This window comes from Anser cygnoides, chromosome 5 (genome assembly GCF_040182565.1).
Source record: "Anser cygnoides isolate HZ-2024a breed goose chromosome 5, Taihu_goose_T2T_genome, whole genome shotgun sequence".
NCBI lineage: Eukaryota > Metazoa > Chordata > Aves > Anseriformes > Anatidae > Anser > Anser cygnoides.
This window is the reverse complement of record NC_089877.1, coordinates 65,144,717-65,162,413: the sequence shown is the minus strand read 5'-3', so window position 1 is coordinate 65,162,413 and position 17,697 is coordinate 65,144,717. Positions and strand designations below refer to the sequence as shown.

Sequence of the window (17,697 nt, the reverse complement as noted above, 5' to 3'; positions counted from 1 at the left end):
AGGGAAGGAAGAAGCCAGAACTTGCTTACAAGAAACCATGTGAAGGTGCAGAAGACAATGTGAGAAGGTCAGGAGGGCCTTGGAGAGATGACCCAAGGCAGACTTGGGGAAGGACAGACTGTCACTGAGCACTTCACTGGGGTTACAGCGGGCACGGGTGATGCAGGGGTTACCCTCATTTTTGTCTTTCCTTGGGAGCCTCAGGACGGAGAAGGGAAACCCCGAAGTGATGACTGCCAGCCTAAGCAGTGACGGGGATGTGGTGGCTGCTTGTGCTTGTAGGAGTTGTGGGCTAGAGTGATCGGGCTGCTTAAAATGGACTAATAACTAGTAATTACAGGATAAAGCAAAGCAAAGGAGGGTTTGAGCTGCATATCAAGAAATAATCCATACTGGGGATTACTCGGAGATAATTTCTCAAAATAAGTGTTGGAAGTCACATTGTTCAAGTAATTTAAAACCTGCCTGGACAACCAATATTGAAGAATCTACACTGGCTAGAAGATAAAGGTGCAATTATTTGCATATCCTCCTTCTCTAATATTTATGAATTTGAAGGTCTGAATCTCTAATATTAATCATCCTCTGCAAGACACATGCATTGCAGTCCCTGCCCGTGATTCACACTCCTTGTGTGATGGAGGGGTTTTGCAGGCGGGTACGAAGGACAGCCTGAGCTTTGCTACAGGACACCAAGCTGTACACAAGCTGTATTTGAGCAGGATCATTTAGCCTTTGCAGAGCAGCAAGTGACAGCTATTCAGATTCTCAGGACATCTCTGTGGACAGAGAATAAAAGTGCTCAGCCTGCCCCTGACACATATTTCTTTTAAAAGAAGGAAGCACGTGCTGAGAGGCTCTCCAGCGGTGAGCAAAGTGGAAGAGGACCTACCAGTTACTCATGTGGAAGGCAAACTGCAAGGAAATCGTGCCTTGATTTCAAAGTTGCTTTCTCTTCTCATTGTTTCGGTTGCCTGTGTGCTGTCCTGTACCCATGCAAGGGAGAAGAGAAAGTACCACGGCCCACACTTTCTTGGGCACAAGCCAATTCCAATTGCAAGTGAAGACATGAGCAGCCACCACGGATTTCATGGTGGCACTTGCACAAAAGATCTATTTAGACAGTAAAATAATTCCAGAATCAATACTCAGCTCAGCACATCTCTAACACCTTAAAAGCACCACCTCAGTCTGCAGTCAGATTCTGAAGAGGCTCTCTTTAAGCCTAGAGCATACCCAGCCAGCAGCAAATTAGCCAAAATTAGCTCTCAGTGATCTCGTGGGAGTCGTGCTGAGGAGCTCCGTGAGCCACAGGCAAGGCGAGGCGGTGAGCTGACCTCTGGAGGAGAGCGAGGAGACTCTGCCATGTGCGGCCGCCGAGGAGGATGCCTACTTCCAGAAACCAAGCTGGAGCGAGTCCACGGTGGATGAGCACATCCCACAGAAATCGGGTGTCCCGGGGGAGCCGGGAGCTGGCACCGCGAGGCTCGGAAACGCCGGCAGCACGGCAGGCAGCCCGCGGGAGCACGCAGCCAAGGAGCTCGGCTGGCCGTGCTGCAAGCTGCGCTACGGGAAGGGACTGCGGCTCCCAGGGATGAGATTAAAGAGAAAAATCTCTGCACATTAAGTACTAAAATAGAACAATGAAAGAAAAGCTTTTTAACAGAATCCGGCGTTTATCTGTCCCTTCTGTTCACCTACTCCCTTCAAAGATAAACTCCGAAGATAATGGCCCACAAAACCAATCAATTTGCTGCAATAATGCCAGGTCTGCCTATTTGCTGGTAGTACCCCTGAAATATCTCAGGGCTGCCCGTGAACGATCACTCTGGACAGTGCTTAAGGTTTACAAATATCTTAATTGGACCACTAATTATCTCACAGAAAGCATTTTTCATTATGCAAAGAGGCTGCACTTTGATTTTAATAAACATTTAGCACTGAACTGAAGATCTTTTATGTATCATCAGAGGAGGAGCAAGATGACCAGAGGACACACACTTCACTAAGGCCACATGTTCTAATGCATCAGCCTGGACACTTAATTAATCATTATTTAACAGCCGATTAGTTTACCAGGGAAGCCCCAATCACCGCGCTGCAGGGCAGATGCGTGGCCTCATATACAGCGGTTCTCCAGGAATTACTCTGCCTATCTGGAAGCACTTATGCAAAACAAAATCGGTCTCTTGGCATGACTACCCGGGGTGGTACGCACTCTGCACATCTTCACATTCACCCAGAGACGAAGAATTGGGATGACAGATTTACCACGTCGAATATCTAATTGTACCCACGCTGGGTAGGACTGAAACAGCAGAAAGAATTCTCTTAGGAAGAGAAAGGTCACCGCTACCTGCTGCCTAAAAGCATCAGCCATTTCCTCCATCCAGCCCTTCTAACAGCAGTGCTGAGCAGCGAAGCCTTGAATAAAGTAAAATAACCCCCCTGAAAGAACAACTCACTTCACTGCACAGTGCTGCCTCCAGGGGGATGACGAGAAGAGAATAAGCCAGAAGTGACAGATGTTACATCTCCTACTGTACTGATACTGAATTTAGGGGGATGAAGACAGAGTAAGAGCCCACACTGAACACAGCACACCATACGTGACCTAAAGCCTTATTTTTCTTTCTTTTAATATGATATTTAAGGCAGAGAAAAAGATCACATACAACGACTAACAGGCTCTTCTGACCCACCTCTCTTTTTTGGTTACCTTGGGACCGTTTTATGTGTTTTATTTTTGTTTTTGTTGCTGTATTAACAGCCCTTAGATTCCCATGACATGCACACACGGAAGAGCCATTCTTTCTCTCAGTAACATTTGCCCTGGGCTGGTTTTATGGATGACAGGGCTTTTACAGGGAAAGATACAACATTTGAGTCTTCATTTCCACTATTCAGTGACCTACTTTACAGCGATGTAGTCGGGAGACTGCTAGGGGATTACTTCAGGTCCATTTATACGAGGCACTCATATGCCTTTCCTGCTGAAAGTACAAACTATCAGAGGGGAAAACCTTCCTGCTAAAAGAAGGGTAACACCAAGCACGCCAAGAGGCTGACAGCTCCCTTGGACAGCCAAATGTCCCTTTCCAACCTGCCGGAGGCAGAGGGGACCCAGCTGCCTCCTTCCTTCCTTGCTCAGGAGGTGACGCAGCCTCCCCTGCCCGACTTCGTGGCTCCAGGAGGAACTCGCGGATGTCAGGGAGAGACAGTTCTTCGCGAGACTAGAAAGCAGACACACAGCACAGTACTCAGTACGTCCATGCAAGTTCTGGCATTTGGAAAATGTGTTTGTGCTTAGGCCTTATGTTCATAATTACCACAGCAGTAATGATTCCTGATGAATCAGCAATGACCTTCAAACGCACACTGAAACTATTTCAGCTTCCACTTAATCAGGTAATGAAGTCACACGGATAGGCAGAATATTTTTTAAGATGCTAAACAAGGCGAATTCCAAATGCTGTTTTTCCCCCCCTTTTCTGATTTTCTTGAGTGTTACAGGACAGAGAGTGTAAGAGCTGACATAATTCATCACTGCCTACGGAAATTTTGAAGGGCTTACAGGTACCGTCATCTAATGGATGTTTCCAATAATCCCATCAATTTCCCCAAAGACTCCCCAGCAAGTACAGATAATACGGCGGTTACTTTCTGCCAGATGGGAAATGCATGACTGCACAAACATCGCTGTCCACTTCACCCTAGCAAGCAGGCAGCAGACTTTGCATGCAGTCGCTATCCATCATGCAAACTCGGCACTTACCCTACAACAATCCTCTCTTTGCTACTCAGTCCTTTACCTGATAGCAAGATATGCATTAATAAGCCTGAAAGAAATGGTCCTTCCAGCCAAGAGACGGGCTGTTCCCCTGTCCGTGAGCCTGCTGGTTAGCGTTTCTGTCCCTAGTTTTCATGGGATAACTGAGGTGGGACGGAAGCTCAGGAGGTGTCTAGTCCACAAACCAGCAAAAAGCATGTCCAGGTGCAAGGTCAGGTCTTGCTTTGTCAGGTCTCCAAAGCCTTCCAGGATGGAGATCCCACAACCTCTCTGTTGTCTCATGCTTCGCTGTCCTCAAAGGGAAGAAGGTTCTCCTTAGATCCACTCTGAACCTCCCATTCCAGCTCCTGCCCACTGTCTCCCACCTTCCCACCCCACTGCTGCAAAGAGCCCAGCTCCGTTCCCTCAACACCTGCCTTACCAGCAGGGCACGGCTGCCGTCAGGTACCCCAGGGCTGGCTCTTCTCCAGGTTGGGCAGGTCCTGGTCCCCCAGTCGTTCCCCAAAGGCTGAGGGCTCTAGCCCTGACCATCTGCACAGCCTCGGCTGGACCCATTCCAGTTTACTGAAGTCCTTCCGTTACTGGGGGCCCCAAACTGGACCCAGTATCCACTGGCCCCCATGGCTGGCAGGGAGCAGTGCTGCTCACATCCCCCCCACTGCCTACTGGGACCCCCGGAGCTGCTCCTCCGCCAGGCAGCCCCAGCCTGGAGCGCTGCAACGGGCATCGCCCTCCCCAGATCTCACCCGACTCCCTGCTCTGCTCCAGCACAGCTGCTGGGAAGTCAATTAAAAGTCCACCAAACTTGGCAAGAACATTTCAGGGGTCGTCGAGCAGTAAGAAAAAATACTTCTGATTTATACTTATAAATTTTTGCAAAAAGAAGCAAAATATTCAAGGATGTCTGAAAAATAAGCCACATCCAAAATAAACAATTAAATAACAAAATAATGACTAGCTAAACTAAATTAAATGAGTTTGTTTTTTTTTTTTCCTCCTGTCTCTCGAGGTTTAAATATGTTTGCATTACGTTTCAGGGTGGGAAACGCAGCAGAGGTGTGAGCTGTGTAAACACTGACTGCTTGCTCACTTACATGCACACGAAATTGGACTCTGCATCCATGACCACAACTCTCTGCATGTCTCAGGACATGCTCCCTGACCTTCCCAGGGACTGAGGTGGGGATGACACCCTGTGCTTCCCTGGGTCTCCATCTTGCCTTTGTGAAGACAGGCTAAAATGTACATTTTTCCAGTCTCTGTTGGACGTCTTTAAGTCACCATGACCTTTCAAAATGATCAAGTGGCCCTGAAGGGCCACTGCTCAGCTCCCTTAGATACCTCCTATCCAGTCCCGTGGACCTACCTACGTCCGTTTTGCTTACGTGTTCCCTAACTCGATCACAGGTCAAGCTATCTCAGCTCCGTATCGTATGTAATATTCTCAATGAAAACCTTTCAGCAGGCAAACCTCCCAGACACGTGTCAGAAGCAACGTGGTGCTCGAGCAGGACCTGTGACCACACACCCCTGCAGCTCTTGCTCCACCACAAGGCCACCATGTGGAGGAGCACCTCTCAGCTTGCACATACACACAAGTTTTATGCTTACTTGGAGAAGTGATCACTGAGCATGAGATGGGTATGAGCTAAATTAAATCTCCATAGCATAGTTTTGGACCGCAGTTATTTGTCACGTCAAAGGACCACAATCACATGCCACTGAAAAAGCTGGGCATGCAAAACACTTGTAAACTACAGGTCAGCTGAGGAGAAATGGAGTAAACGAGGTCTTCCAAGCTTTCTGCTCAGCACCAAAACAGGACAGCTTGCAATTATGCAACTTCGTTGGTCCTGAGGAAACCCTGCACACTGCAGTTCCAGCTCTTCACTGAAATGTAACGCCAGCAAGCAAACCACTTCTCCTACCAGCACCAGTATCTTACTGAGGATGGGCGGCAGGTTCAAGTATTAAAATCTAAACAGTAATTTATCATGACAGTTGTGAGAGATTGTTTAGACATGATATGTACTTGTCAAGCATAACTGATACTGTAAGAGTTGGAAAATAGAAACGTGGATATATTGTTTGATGAAATAGAGTGCAATTAATCTCTCTGAGAAAGTAGAAAGCACACACTTGAATGTGTTTGGTAAAAAGGGGTCAGAAGATGTCTATTAAACATTTTCTTTCCATGCTATAAAAATGCTTTTCAATGCATTCTTTGTTGTCTCACTTCTAAACAGCACACAACACATGCCTTACCCCAGTGAATAACATGCATAATCTGAAGAAAAGCACAGCAATGCTTTACATAAAAGACAGGATGGATAGCAGCTGTAATACTAACACTCTGCCTCTGCGCTTTAACATAAAATAGTGTTCTGAAAACAGAAGTTTCTCGGTTGTTTTTTCCCTGTAGAAATCAACCAGCAACCCTTATTTTTGGTTACAAGTAATTTTTGGCAGGAAAAAATCCAGCATTCAGAATGTTTTTCATTTTATTATTTTAACATGGACTACCTCAGTAATTAATTTCAACTGTGGGGGGTCTGAGAAATATATTGGTTACAAACCAGCTATTAGCAAAGTGATAAAGAAAAGCAGACAACTAGTGTTGTGTTACACACTCCTACTCGATAGCCACAACAAAACATTTATTATCAGTCAAGGTAATAGCCAAGGTTTTAGCTCATCCAAGAGAGAGACGTTTCAGTCACTGATCTGGAGATATGCATAATAGATATCTTAAACTTTTTCCCTGTTGGGAATAGCATGATTCACCACCAAGCAATGCGTAATCTTTAAGAAAAAAGAGAGCTCCTTCCGCTGTTCTTGGCACTCGCTGTTCGATGGGAGCAGCTGGATGGATTCAGCCCGGTTAACATAACACCCTCCTACTTCTCCCTGTAATTTCCTACCAGCTATTTTTTCATGACTCCGGATGCCTGAAAGTCCAAAATAAAGGCCAAAGTCCTTTTTTAGAAGCAATAATTTTTCTGACAATAAGAGCAGGCATATCTGAGTAAATTGGACCTTAGTGTGCTCTTGGGAGAGAGCATCGCGTGCCGCTTACTCAGTTTCTGTCCTTTAATCACAGAACTCAGCCCCTGACCTAGGTCCTGCTTGAATATCCCCACGACAAGAAGTGCTCTGCATATCCACCTCTTTTTCCCATGGGTCAAGCAAAGCCATCCCTTGGCTATACAGAATTAAAACCGAAATCAGAGAACGCCTCCTTACCTGTACTGCTGGAGATGTTGACATCAATGCTGATATCCGATATACCGCCTCCTTTCAGAGACGCCACACACGTGTATGTCCCAAAGTCCGTGAATTTCAAGTCAATGATGTCCAGGTTTGTGGTGCCAGGCGACACGTCGGGGTCAGTCTGTGTGATGACCATCCGTTCGGAGCTTCGCAAGGGACGTCCATTTTTGAACCAGCTGAACGTCAGCTCTTCCGAAGGGACGGCTTCCACCTGGCAGGAGATTTTCACCTCTCGCCCAATCTGGATATTGTCGTCTTTATGGTATGGGTCAGGGGTGATCCAGAAACGTCCTTTTTTTAAGGCTGAAATATGAAAAAAAAAAAAAAAAAAAAAAAAAACACAGCAGTTTAGTCTAATAAAGCACCAATTTTGCACCTTCAGACTTTGCCAAGACATACGTTCATGAGTCACTTTATACCTACAGATGATGGTTAGGAAGTCACTAAAGACTCCCGTGCACGCATTCAGCACATGGTTATTTTTTTGTAGGATGAGATCTTAAACAAATATCATCACAGAACATACAATGCTAAAATATTTGTCATTTCCAAAATGAAAAAAATGGGACTTGAAATAATTCATGAATCTTTGTTTCTGGATGTCTTTATAAGCCCTTCTTCACCCCTATGGTATGGGAGCGCAGAGAAAATAGAGATGTCCATCTGGCATCGCTAATACAACCAGCAGCAGCATCTCCAATCTATCTGGAAACAAACATGACCATGTAAAACAGCTTTGTGCCAGCTGGTTAAACGGGAAGAGGTAAGCACATGCCCGAGGCTACAGCCTGCCCTGGCTCACAGCCGTGCCATCCCCCGGGGCAGCCTGGAGGGCTCCTTCTGCTCCTGCGGCTGCCCGGGGGCAGGCTGCCGTACCCCAGCGCAGCACAGGGCTGCTGCCCGCACCAGCTGGTTCAGGTGCTGAAACTGCTGCCGGCTCCAAAAGGTGACAGGGCTGAGCGTCCATCTTCAGGTCCTAGCTGGCAGTCTATGGCAAAAGGCAGAAAGATGCTCTTCTGGGATGTAACTTCAGGGGAGAGCCCATGGTGAGTACCGCGGGCGTGCTTCTCAGGCTGCGTCTCGCCAGAACAGGAACGCCCATCCCGTACTCGCCGCAGCAACCCGAGGCTGAAGGCTGCACGTGCAACTCAGAGAACATCATCACCACTTACAAGGACCTCTATTTCCATCCATGATTATTCAAGCTAACCATACGAATGTAATTAATTCTCTAACCCACATAAAGCAGAAATGAGGCAGTCTCAGCGTTTCAGATGGGAGCCCTAAGGCAGGCACGGTTCTTGAGGCCATCTCACAGGCAGGTTCAGCGCTGAGGACCCCATGCCAACCTAGGGCACAGCCTCCCCGGGGAACACAATTCCCCGCCATGGTCCTGGCAAGACAAGCATCTTTCACTAGCGTTCCCCTCATCGACTATACAAGAGCAAAATAATACTGCTACTCACTTATTTATTTTTCTTGTCACTCTTTTAATGACTATAAAGCTATTAAGAACTATCACCGTTTACACCAGCAAATTGTTTGCTATAAAGCAGAGCTGGTTCAATAGTTATTTTTGGAGGAGTGCCTCAGAGTCAGCCATTAAGTTCTTCAAATACACATATGTTTTGATGCACTGAATACAAAATGCTACTTATATAATCCCAAGACCCCTATCCCCCTATATATGTGTGCTTCAGTATGTATGCATGTATATGTTGTTATGTACATGTTTATATGCTGTCTCCAACTAGAAAGCCCCACAAGCAAAATAACAGTTGGAAATGTTACAAGCAAGTATCGAGGTGGAACACAAGTACTGGAAGACCAATGTCTAAATCCAGAATTTCTTCTCATTGTGCTGACTTCATGGTCTATCAAAAAGTTTTCCAGGTTGCCCTGTTTTCCTCTCCTGCTCTCTCTGCCCTCCCATGGACAGTGCCCCGGGTGAGAAGTGTTTGACTGAGATCAGGACATACTAGCAGCACCCTCCTGTATTCATGCATTTACAGCCAATGAAGTGTGGTGTTGTTACAAATGGTGAAGGCTACAAGCTGAAAATTTCCATGTCTGGATCCCATACTTTGGGTAATACACAGTTTGCACGTGCTGCGTGCAGGAAGCGTAACAGCACCGAATGCAAACAGATGTACAAGGCACCAAGCATGCGAAGAAAGTCTGGTGTGTTGGCTCCTTCCATCTCTGCAAGTGGTGAAAACGCTAATTCAGACTCAATTTTGTTAGCTCAGTAGCTCCTTGAACAGAACAACTCTTTGGAGCTTACAAATGCCTTGCTGAATTAGCACTTCCACAGCTCTGAAAGGAATTAAGTTAATTAATTAGTTGTGGTTTCTTTTTTGTTTGGTTGGCTTGTTTTGTTCAATGCAGGAAAACCAGCATAGCATCTGGCTACCTGTGGACACCCTCTTGCACGTGATGTGAGGAACTTCTTCTGTTGAGGAAGCTAGCCCTCAATCAGAGAACAAAGAGACTTCTGCACTGGCTGTGATGATCAGGTATGGCATGAAACATGTCTGCCTAACTGCTGCTATTTAGATGCAACCGTGCATTCAAAAACCCAAGTGGCTGATGTGCTTTTGAGAATTTGTGAAGTTTGAAAATTGCACAGATTGTATCAAAAATAAATTTGCAAGAAAATGCACTAGCCTTTACTCCGCATCTCTCGCTCACTTTTAAAAGCTGCATCCCGTTCCCCAGGCTCGGGGAACTAACACACTGTGGTTCAAGAGGAGGAACTACACACTGTATGACAGTTGGAAACTGTCACGGTAAATAACTTTGGAAGACAAACTGAACTTCTTTGTTTGAAAACAGAAGAACAAAGAATGCTTACATCCACAAAATCCAGCAAATATATTATGCAAATAATTTGCAGACTGGAAAAAAAACAACAACTCATATTAGGCATGATGAACAGCACATTTCAACCAGAAATATTTGCTAATAACTTCAACAAACTATTTTTATTTCTGATTTTTCTTGTTTGCTTTGGGTGCTCATGCACTCCTCGCTGCAGTTTCTCCTTCCTGTAAAGGATCAGCAAGGTCTAATAGAAAAGTCACATTAACACTCATTGACCCTTCATTACAGCAAACTCTAAACACCAAAGGACTGCTGCAGAGCACATACCTAACCTGAATATTTTTTGTACATCTAAATACAAGGAATTTAGAGGAGGGCCATGACTCGGTGTACTGCATGGAAAAAGTTAAGGAAATTTCTAGAAATTCTGAACTGGAGGAAAAAGTCCCATAAGCCACGTCAACATACACCCTACGCTCATCAGGAAGAGCCAGGAGCTCCTCACATCAAACAATCTGACTGTGTAACACCGCCTGTAGCTGAAAGTCAGAGCACTGCTTTTCTAACCGCATCCTCCAAGACTCAACAACCTGCACAGCGATCAGCATTTCCTTCTGATGCCAATAAAAACAGCAGAAATCTGACTTTACAATGGAGTGTCTTTACAGAGTTAAGCAGCATCGTTTAACAACCCGCATCCGCAAGTCCCTAATTTCACTTCTCACCAGAACAAACGTAGTGATCTCCACAATTAACCCGTGTATGCTGGAATTTCGGATGTGCCATCAAAGCACGTGAAATTCACCATCCGTATCTGGAAGCTGTCACCAGGAAGCCAGGTGCAGGTGCCCAGCAGCACCTGGCAGCTGCAGGCACAGGGCCGGAGGGCACGGGGAGCAGAAGCAGCGTGGTGCCACGATGGGCCCACAGCCCTCTGACCCTGCACAGGCACCCGGGACTTCAGCCAGAACAGCTCCAGACATGGTAGTGCCAAGTAGCTCAGTATTTGGCCCAGAAACAACTGAAAATGAGTGCTTCTCAAAGGGATTCCCAGCAGGCCTGTTCCACTGTTCATTTTCAACGATGGAAGCACCACGAGGTGCAGCACTGCTACTGCCTCCTGGTAATGCCAAACCTCCCGCCCCCAGGCCCTGAAAACAGCCGTAGCAGCCACGGTGCTACTGCATCTTTGGAGCTACAGCTCCTTCTTAGGAAGGGGAAATTGAACCTGGATGTCCTACTCCAGACTGGTGAAACTCCAAATCACTCCGCATACTGGAAGCTTCCTGACCCACCGGGTCCGAAACCCTTCCGAATGGATCAACCACTTTCAGGTACACTGGGATGGAGAAGAGGACTGTGTAAGTCAGAGTTCAGAGTACTCTTGGATGGCAGAGACAGAAGGGGCCAGGATGACCCTGTCTTTGAATGAAAAGTTACTGCAGCAGTGAAGGGCCCCGTTAGCCAGCCCCAGGCCCAGAGCAAACAGGGTTGCCCTTGGAAAAAGGCCACAGGGTGAGCAGACCCCTCCAGAGTCACCGCACCTTCAGCAGTCCTGGGAATCCAAAGCTGCTTCTTCCAGATGGATGCTATGGAGTCTTAGATCTGCACCAGCTTAATGTGGTTGCCAAAAAGACTTCAGACCTCATCAATTAAATATTGTGCATCATATACTGACCTCTTGGGAACACCTGAGCTGAGCCTGGTACAAGCCCAGTAGGTAACAGAAAACACATTTCTGTTTGTATTCTCCACAGGGGTTTGCATTCGTAGTCAATGAACAGGTTTGGATTTTCCTCTTATGTAGGTTCTTGGACTGTAATTTGCAGGCATCTCCTTCTATAACATCAACTACATTAAAACATACAACGGACTTGGACTCCAGGTTTTCACTGCATTCTCAGTTACGTTTGAAGCATTGCTGGAAGGTTTCAGTCACAAATACGGGGTTAGATATATGAATAAGAGAGATAAGGTTAACCAGCAAAATGTGGGAGGTGATGCTGCAGGCATGCTAACTACAGCTGCATCCCGACAGAGATTTCATAACATAATCAACACACAGGGCTAGAAAATATCAGCAAATGTGCAAATAGGTCTGTAACTCCACTTTGAGGCTCAGAACGTGCCCAGGAAAGTGCCAGTCTTTCTCCAAAGAGGCCCCAAGGAACTATGATGTGATCAAATAAACAAAGATGAAACAATTTTTATCCTCAAACTCTTCACAAAACTCTTCACTGTCTTTGCCCTCCCTCATTAATTACATTTCAAAGCAATAAAATTCATTTCGGTATCTCAACTAAGGCCTATTTGCATTCATCAGGTTAAGCCATATCCCCACCCCCACCCCGATCAACCCAAGATGCTCCATTAATCCATCAAAACGTTCCTATCTTGCAAATGCACATTTCATGATATGTGCACAGCATCAAACACCGTACCTGAATACATCAGCTGCTGCACTATTTGCAGGCTTTGACAGAAGAGCTGTTGGCCACTGACTGCCTCCTAGGCTGACACGGGGCACTGGGGAACGCTCAGCTTTGCGTTTGCTGCTGTTTGTGTCTGTGTGCAGCCTGCGTGCACCAATATTAAGCAGCAGAACGGTGCAAATCACTGATTTTAACCTTGACTGAGCAGTTGGGTTCCACACGAGGTTCAGTCTCGGCGCACCAACCAGAAGTGGCTTTGACTAATTCTCGTTGTTCCCCTCCACGTTTCGTTAAGGCTGGCAAGCAATTTTTGGTTTAAACTCTTCCCAGTGAACAAGATGGGAGTGTCTCCTGATAACGTGTCAAGCAGACGTGAGGACCTGCTTGGGTCTTGAAGCACCACGAGTACATTTGGATGTTTACTGAAGTCAGTACCCAGTACACCACTCGTTTCTGAGCACCCAGAGCTGGCATTTTTTCAAATAAATGCCAATATCTGCACCTCCAGATCCAACTCACTGCTGAGATCCTCTGAAACTGCTCGGGGTTCTGCATTTCAGCTGCATCCCCTGGGTCAGGCAACACAGCAATCCTCTCCTGTGCTCAGATGTTACTGACCCTTTGATGTTTCCCTCTCACTTGCGCAAAAATAGATTGTGCTACTTGGAAAAATTCTTCACTTTATTTTTAAGGCCAGTGAGAAAAAGGCCAAAGGTCTGATCCAAAGCTCACCACTGTGAATGATGGTCACTTCCATGGCTCCTCTGTGTGCTGGACTAAGCCTTTTGCCTCGGCTTCTGCTTCCCCACAAAGGACAGGAAGACACAAAAAGCACCAGGGGAACAGCTTGTTTGGAAAGCGAGCTGCAAACCCAGCTTCATTCTCTAGAAACTCCAGTCTGTTAATCCAGACACTGGCTGTTTGCTTTAAAAGACTGAGATGTAACTCTACAAGTTACTGCTGTGATCTTTGTACCAAAAGATGATTACTGGGATGATTCATTGGTCCTTGAAAGAAAGATATGAGGCAGACAGCGGGTAAAGAAAGCCAAGCCTTATCGCCAGCTCTTGCTTCAATCACACCGGGCCCCTCATCTCCTTGGAGCCTTACAGATGGGAAAAGCAATCCTGCTTTCATATGACTGCAATTCAAAAGATTCACAACCTTATGACAAAGATTTTAGATAGTCCCTAAAAGACTTGTGAAATGCATTCGTAAACCTAAACCTTTTCCCTAATCTGTCAAGGCATCTTGAGAAGCCAACTTTTCTCATTGCACTTTAGTGCTCACATATTCAGTCTCTGCTGGTTCCCAGATTCTGTAGAGGAAAACAGAAACTCAACTTCCTTCCCCTCAAGGAGCAACTCAGTTTGATTTTGAATGGAGCTGTGGCAGTGACAGACACAGTTACCTGCACTTGTCTAACTTTAAGGCAATGGCTTTGTAATTCTGGCAATGAACAGAGACAGTACTTGGTTAAACACAACAGTTCAACGTACAGAATTAACGTGTTTAATATAAATGGTGTAAGCACCTGGATCTGGATTGGTCGATCTCATCATTAACACATGATCTTTATAAAGTAATAGGTATCTTACTGCTGAGAAATAAGGAAAAAAAAAGTAATTTGACTCACTGTGGTTAAAGGCAGACACTAATGTATAATAGTAAACGAAGTGATGTTTTCCTGCAGTAATTCTGAATTATTTATCCTCCCCAGAAATAATCTCTTTCAGACCCCAAACAGCTGAGAAAATGGCACATTTCAACTTACGACATTACTCTGATGCAATGTTTCTGTGACCTGAGCTTTGTTGTATTACAATACAAATAACCAATTCCAAAGCAATCACGAACTTGGACTAATATGCTGATCTTCTCTGTCAGGTGGAAAAAGATCCGTGCTTAAGTTGGGAGACCACGTAATTAGCAGCTGACCGGGGGTCTGGACCACTGGTGTCCTGTGAGATAGGAGCCATCCTAGCACGCTCCCTTGCAACTCAAGTGAACAATAAATATTAATACCTCTGGCTGCTTTCTTAGATACATATTTGTCAAAGCTATCATCCAACATCTACATCTACACCACTGGGATGGGTCTCAGATTTGTGTGTCTGAATGATTAAATGAAAAAATATATATGAAACAAAGGAATCTGGACCCTGACTACGCCTTGGAAACTGCAGCACAGTCTGCATTCTCTGGTTTGTTTTTTAAATGGAAAGCTCGACATAAATGAACCTCTACTAAATGAAAAGTCATTCCCACAGAAGAAATAGACTCATGGAAATTTTTCTCTGACATTTCTTTCTTCAATAACACATCTACCCCTACCAAATCAATAAAAGTAAAAGGAAGTTCTTACCATAACCTCCAAAGAAGCACAGAGTCCTTCTGTTCATTTTGGCCACGGGCAGCATTGTTTCATGGTCTTTAGTATTCTACAGGACATTGCCTTAAACTGCATGACCAAACAGCTAAGCTGGGTAGAGACAGCTCAACAACTGTCCAAAAGCTGTTTCTCACTGGTGAATATCGCATTGTAATCTGTTAAACTTCATTCTGTCACATTAAAATACATTTTGAAATTATTGTGCATACAAGGAGCACTGAAAACACTATTTCTATTTTTTAAATTTTTTCCCCAAACAACTAAACTTTTGAAAGCAAACTCAAGTCCTGCTTCAAAGCATAAAAAGGAAAGCATTCAGAATTACGGTTTTCTAGCCTAATTCTAAACTACAAGACCAAAAACACACTCCTTGAAATCAGCTTTGCGGATATCAGCTCTCCATAATGAAAGTTAATCTAGGTTGCCACATCAGCTCAGTCTGCACGCTGATTCTGTGCACAGAGGAGCCTACTCTGAAGTGTCTTGCACAAAATCACTTCCACTTCTTTCTGATGGATGACCCCCATCCATCATACTCAGCGCTGTTATGAGCATGTAACCATATATGAAAAATTTCAGTAACAAACAGGAGACAACATCTGCAAACTGAATCATTTTTAAGCCTATGCCATTCTGCTGTGACCATCACTGCCACACCTACCCCTGATGCAAAGCAATGTCTCAGCTTCGCCTCACGTCGAACAAAGCTAAAACCCAACATAAACACGAGCTTCATGCCTCGCTTCAATGAAGGCCTTGAGTAAGTAGTCAGGTCAGGGCTAGGAAAATTTGGTCTAATGAAATGGACCTCATGATGTGTTGGTGGTTGTGCGTTTAGAGTAGAATACAACTTTTGGACAATAAGGAATACAAACCTTTACTAGCAGGCTTCAGTTATTGAAATTGCAAGCTTGTTGGACAAAACCTCTGTGTCCAGCTGGTGCTTTAAGAAGTCAATTTTCCAAAAAGCGAGGACAGTAAGATTAATGGATTTGGGGGAATAATAAGAGCAGAGAAACATTTAAGTCCAAACTCAGAGTTGAATAAAGAAGAATTGTACAATATGGTTAAAATGCCACAATTTTAAAACCAAAAACGAGGGTTACCTTGGGTAAAGCCATTCTTTGGTCATCAGACAAAGAAAACACCACAGAATGGCTTAGGTTAGAAGGGACCTCTGGGTCCAATCCTCCAGCTCTAGCAGGGACACCCAGAGCAGGTTGCCCAGGACCACATCCAAGTGGTTTCTGAAATTCTGGCAGGGAGAGTCCACAACCTACAATCTAACAAACCTAAGATTTAACAAACCAGAAACGGGGGCAGTAATGAACAATTCATGGCTCTTCCAGTGCCCCTCTACACCACAAAGGGGCAAAGGACACTGAAAAAGCCAGAACCGTTTAACAGTCTGAGGCTGTACGAAGTTGTGCAGTGGAGTCTCACCACCTCATAAGAAACAAACTCCATCTCAGAAGATATGGGATCCTCAGCCACAGCTGTGTTTCTACAAACCACCTCGCTGCCAAGTGGAGAAAATAGATGCAATTAAGAAAGGTTAAAATATATGGTTAAAGGCTCGTATATCTGCTGACGACTAAATATAATGGATGAGGAAGAGAAAAGCTGCAGTTCCTCACTGTAACTGTGCGCTGAGCACTTCTAATTAGACAGCACCCCGGCAGCAAATTGAGCTGCTCAAGCAGCAGCCTTTGGTGGCTGAGCTTTTCCCTCCGGATATGCTCAGGTTTCCACAAGCCCTTCTGTTTCCTCTTTCCACTCTTCACCTCTGATTTCTTGTGCTATTCTGACATTCAGCTACCGCAATGCCAGCATTGCCTTTAAAAAAAATAAAGCATAATTGTGCGGCAACAGACACCTCTTTCCATCCAGCTTTTTGTCTCTGGGAGATCTTGAACACCGTCCTGCACCGCCGCCCACAAAGAGCCATCCTCTCCCCAGGGTCTTTAAGCTGAGTCTCAGATAACTCATGGCAGACATGGCCTGGTCTTGCACCACAGGGACCAAATCAGTGCTCGTTTCAGTGACTCGCAGAAAGAAAGGTCACTCCTCCTGGTCATTCTTGAGAGCAAAGCTAACAAAAACAACTGCTTGCCCCAGGAAAAAAGATAAAGGAAAAAATTATATATATATATATATATATATGGTATAAATCTACCAACACTGGCTTTGTCTTCTGCCAGTTCACAGGACCTAGAAACTCTTAGATCGACAACTGTCTCTCTAACCATGGGCTCCACCCGTTGCCTCCTAAAGAGATTCCAAACTGGCTGAAAGGAAGGGGGATGGGGCAGATCCTTCAGCATTTTCTGCACAGCACCAGCCTGCAGCTTTTTCAGAAATAAAATACTCAAAGTCTTGCCAGCTTCCCTCCACAGCAATTGCATCTATTTTGTACTCCATTATTCATATTCAGTCTTGGCTGGCGGGGGACCGTCGGGTCTGCCAAGGTCAGCATCACACTGGTGGTTGAGTTTTCCTCTAGCAGGGAAAACTCCCTTACCTTCATGGTTCATCCGTACAGCCCCACAACTGCTGGGTCCATATCTCAGCAAGATATGGAAACTTCCTGATTCTGAAAGAAGGCCTGTACATTTCACTCAAAATTAAAAAATAAAAAAAAAATCAGTCTAACATCAAATAAAATCGCTCATAAGCTCTGCAGAGAGCTAGCCTCACCTGCGTTAGCTGCAAGGAGTGCTGTTTGATGTTTTCACACAGGAGAACTCTCCCCAGGTGAAGCCATTCCTGCTGAGCAAGCAGGCAGGGGGCACCTTGTTTGGGCCATAAGGAGAACTTTAAAAAATAGCGTGAGTACAGAAAAGAGCTTTTACGGGGAATGAAACAATGCTGACCTCTCTTCTCAAAATTCAAATTTCTTAAATAAGGTATTTCAGACTCTGCAAGATAATTTTGGCCAAATTATGCTGCCTGAATGTTCCCTATATTTATCTTCCTATACTAAGAAAGAC

At 45.2% G+C, this 17,697-nt stretch overlaps 1 protein-coding gene across 5 annotated transcripts in view; it reads right to left on the bottom strand.

Annotated features, from left to right (window-relative positions):
• The window catches only part of MDGA2 (MAM domain containing glycosylphosphatidylinositol anchor 2), a 336,382-nt gene that overhangs the window by 119,966 nt on the left and 198,719 nt on the right, over positions 1-17,697 (bottom strand). For all 5 annotated transcript variants that reach the window (XM_066998721.1, XM_048065998.2, XM_048065999.2 and 2 more), the window contains one exon: positions 7,034-7,363. In XM_066998721.1, the coding sequence (XP_066854822.1) occupies positions 7,034-7,363 (330 nt within the window). The remainder of the gene's footprint in view (positions 1-7,033; positions 7,364-17,697) is intronic.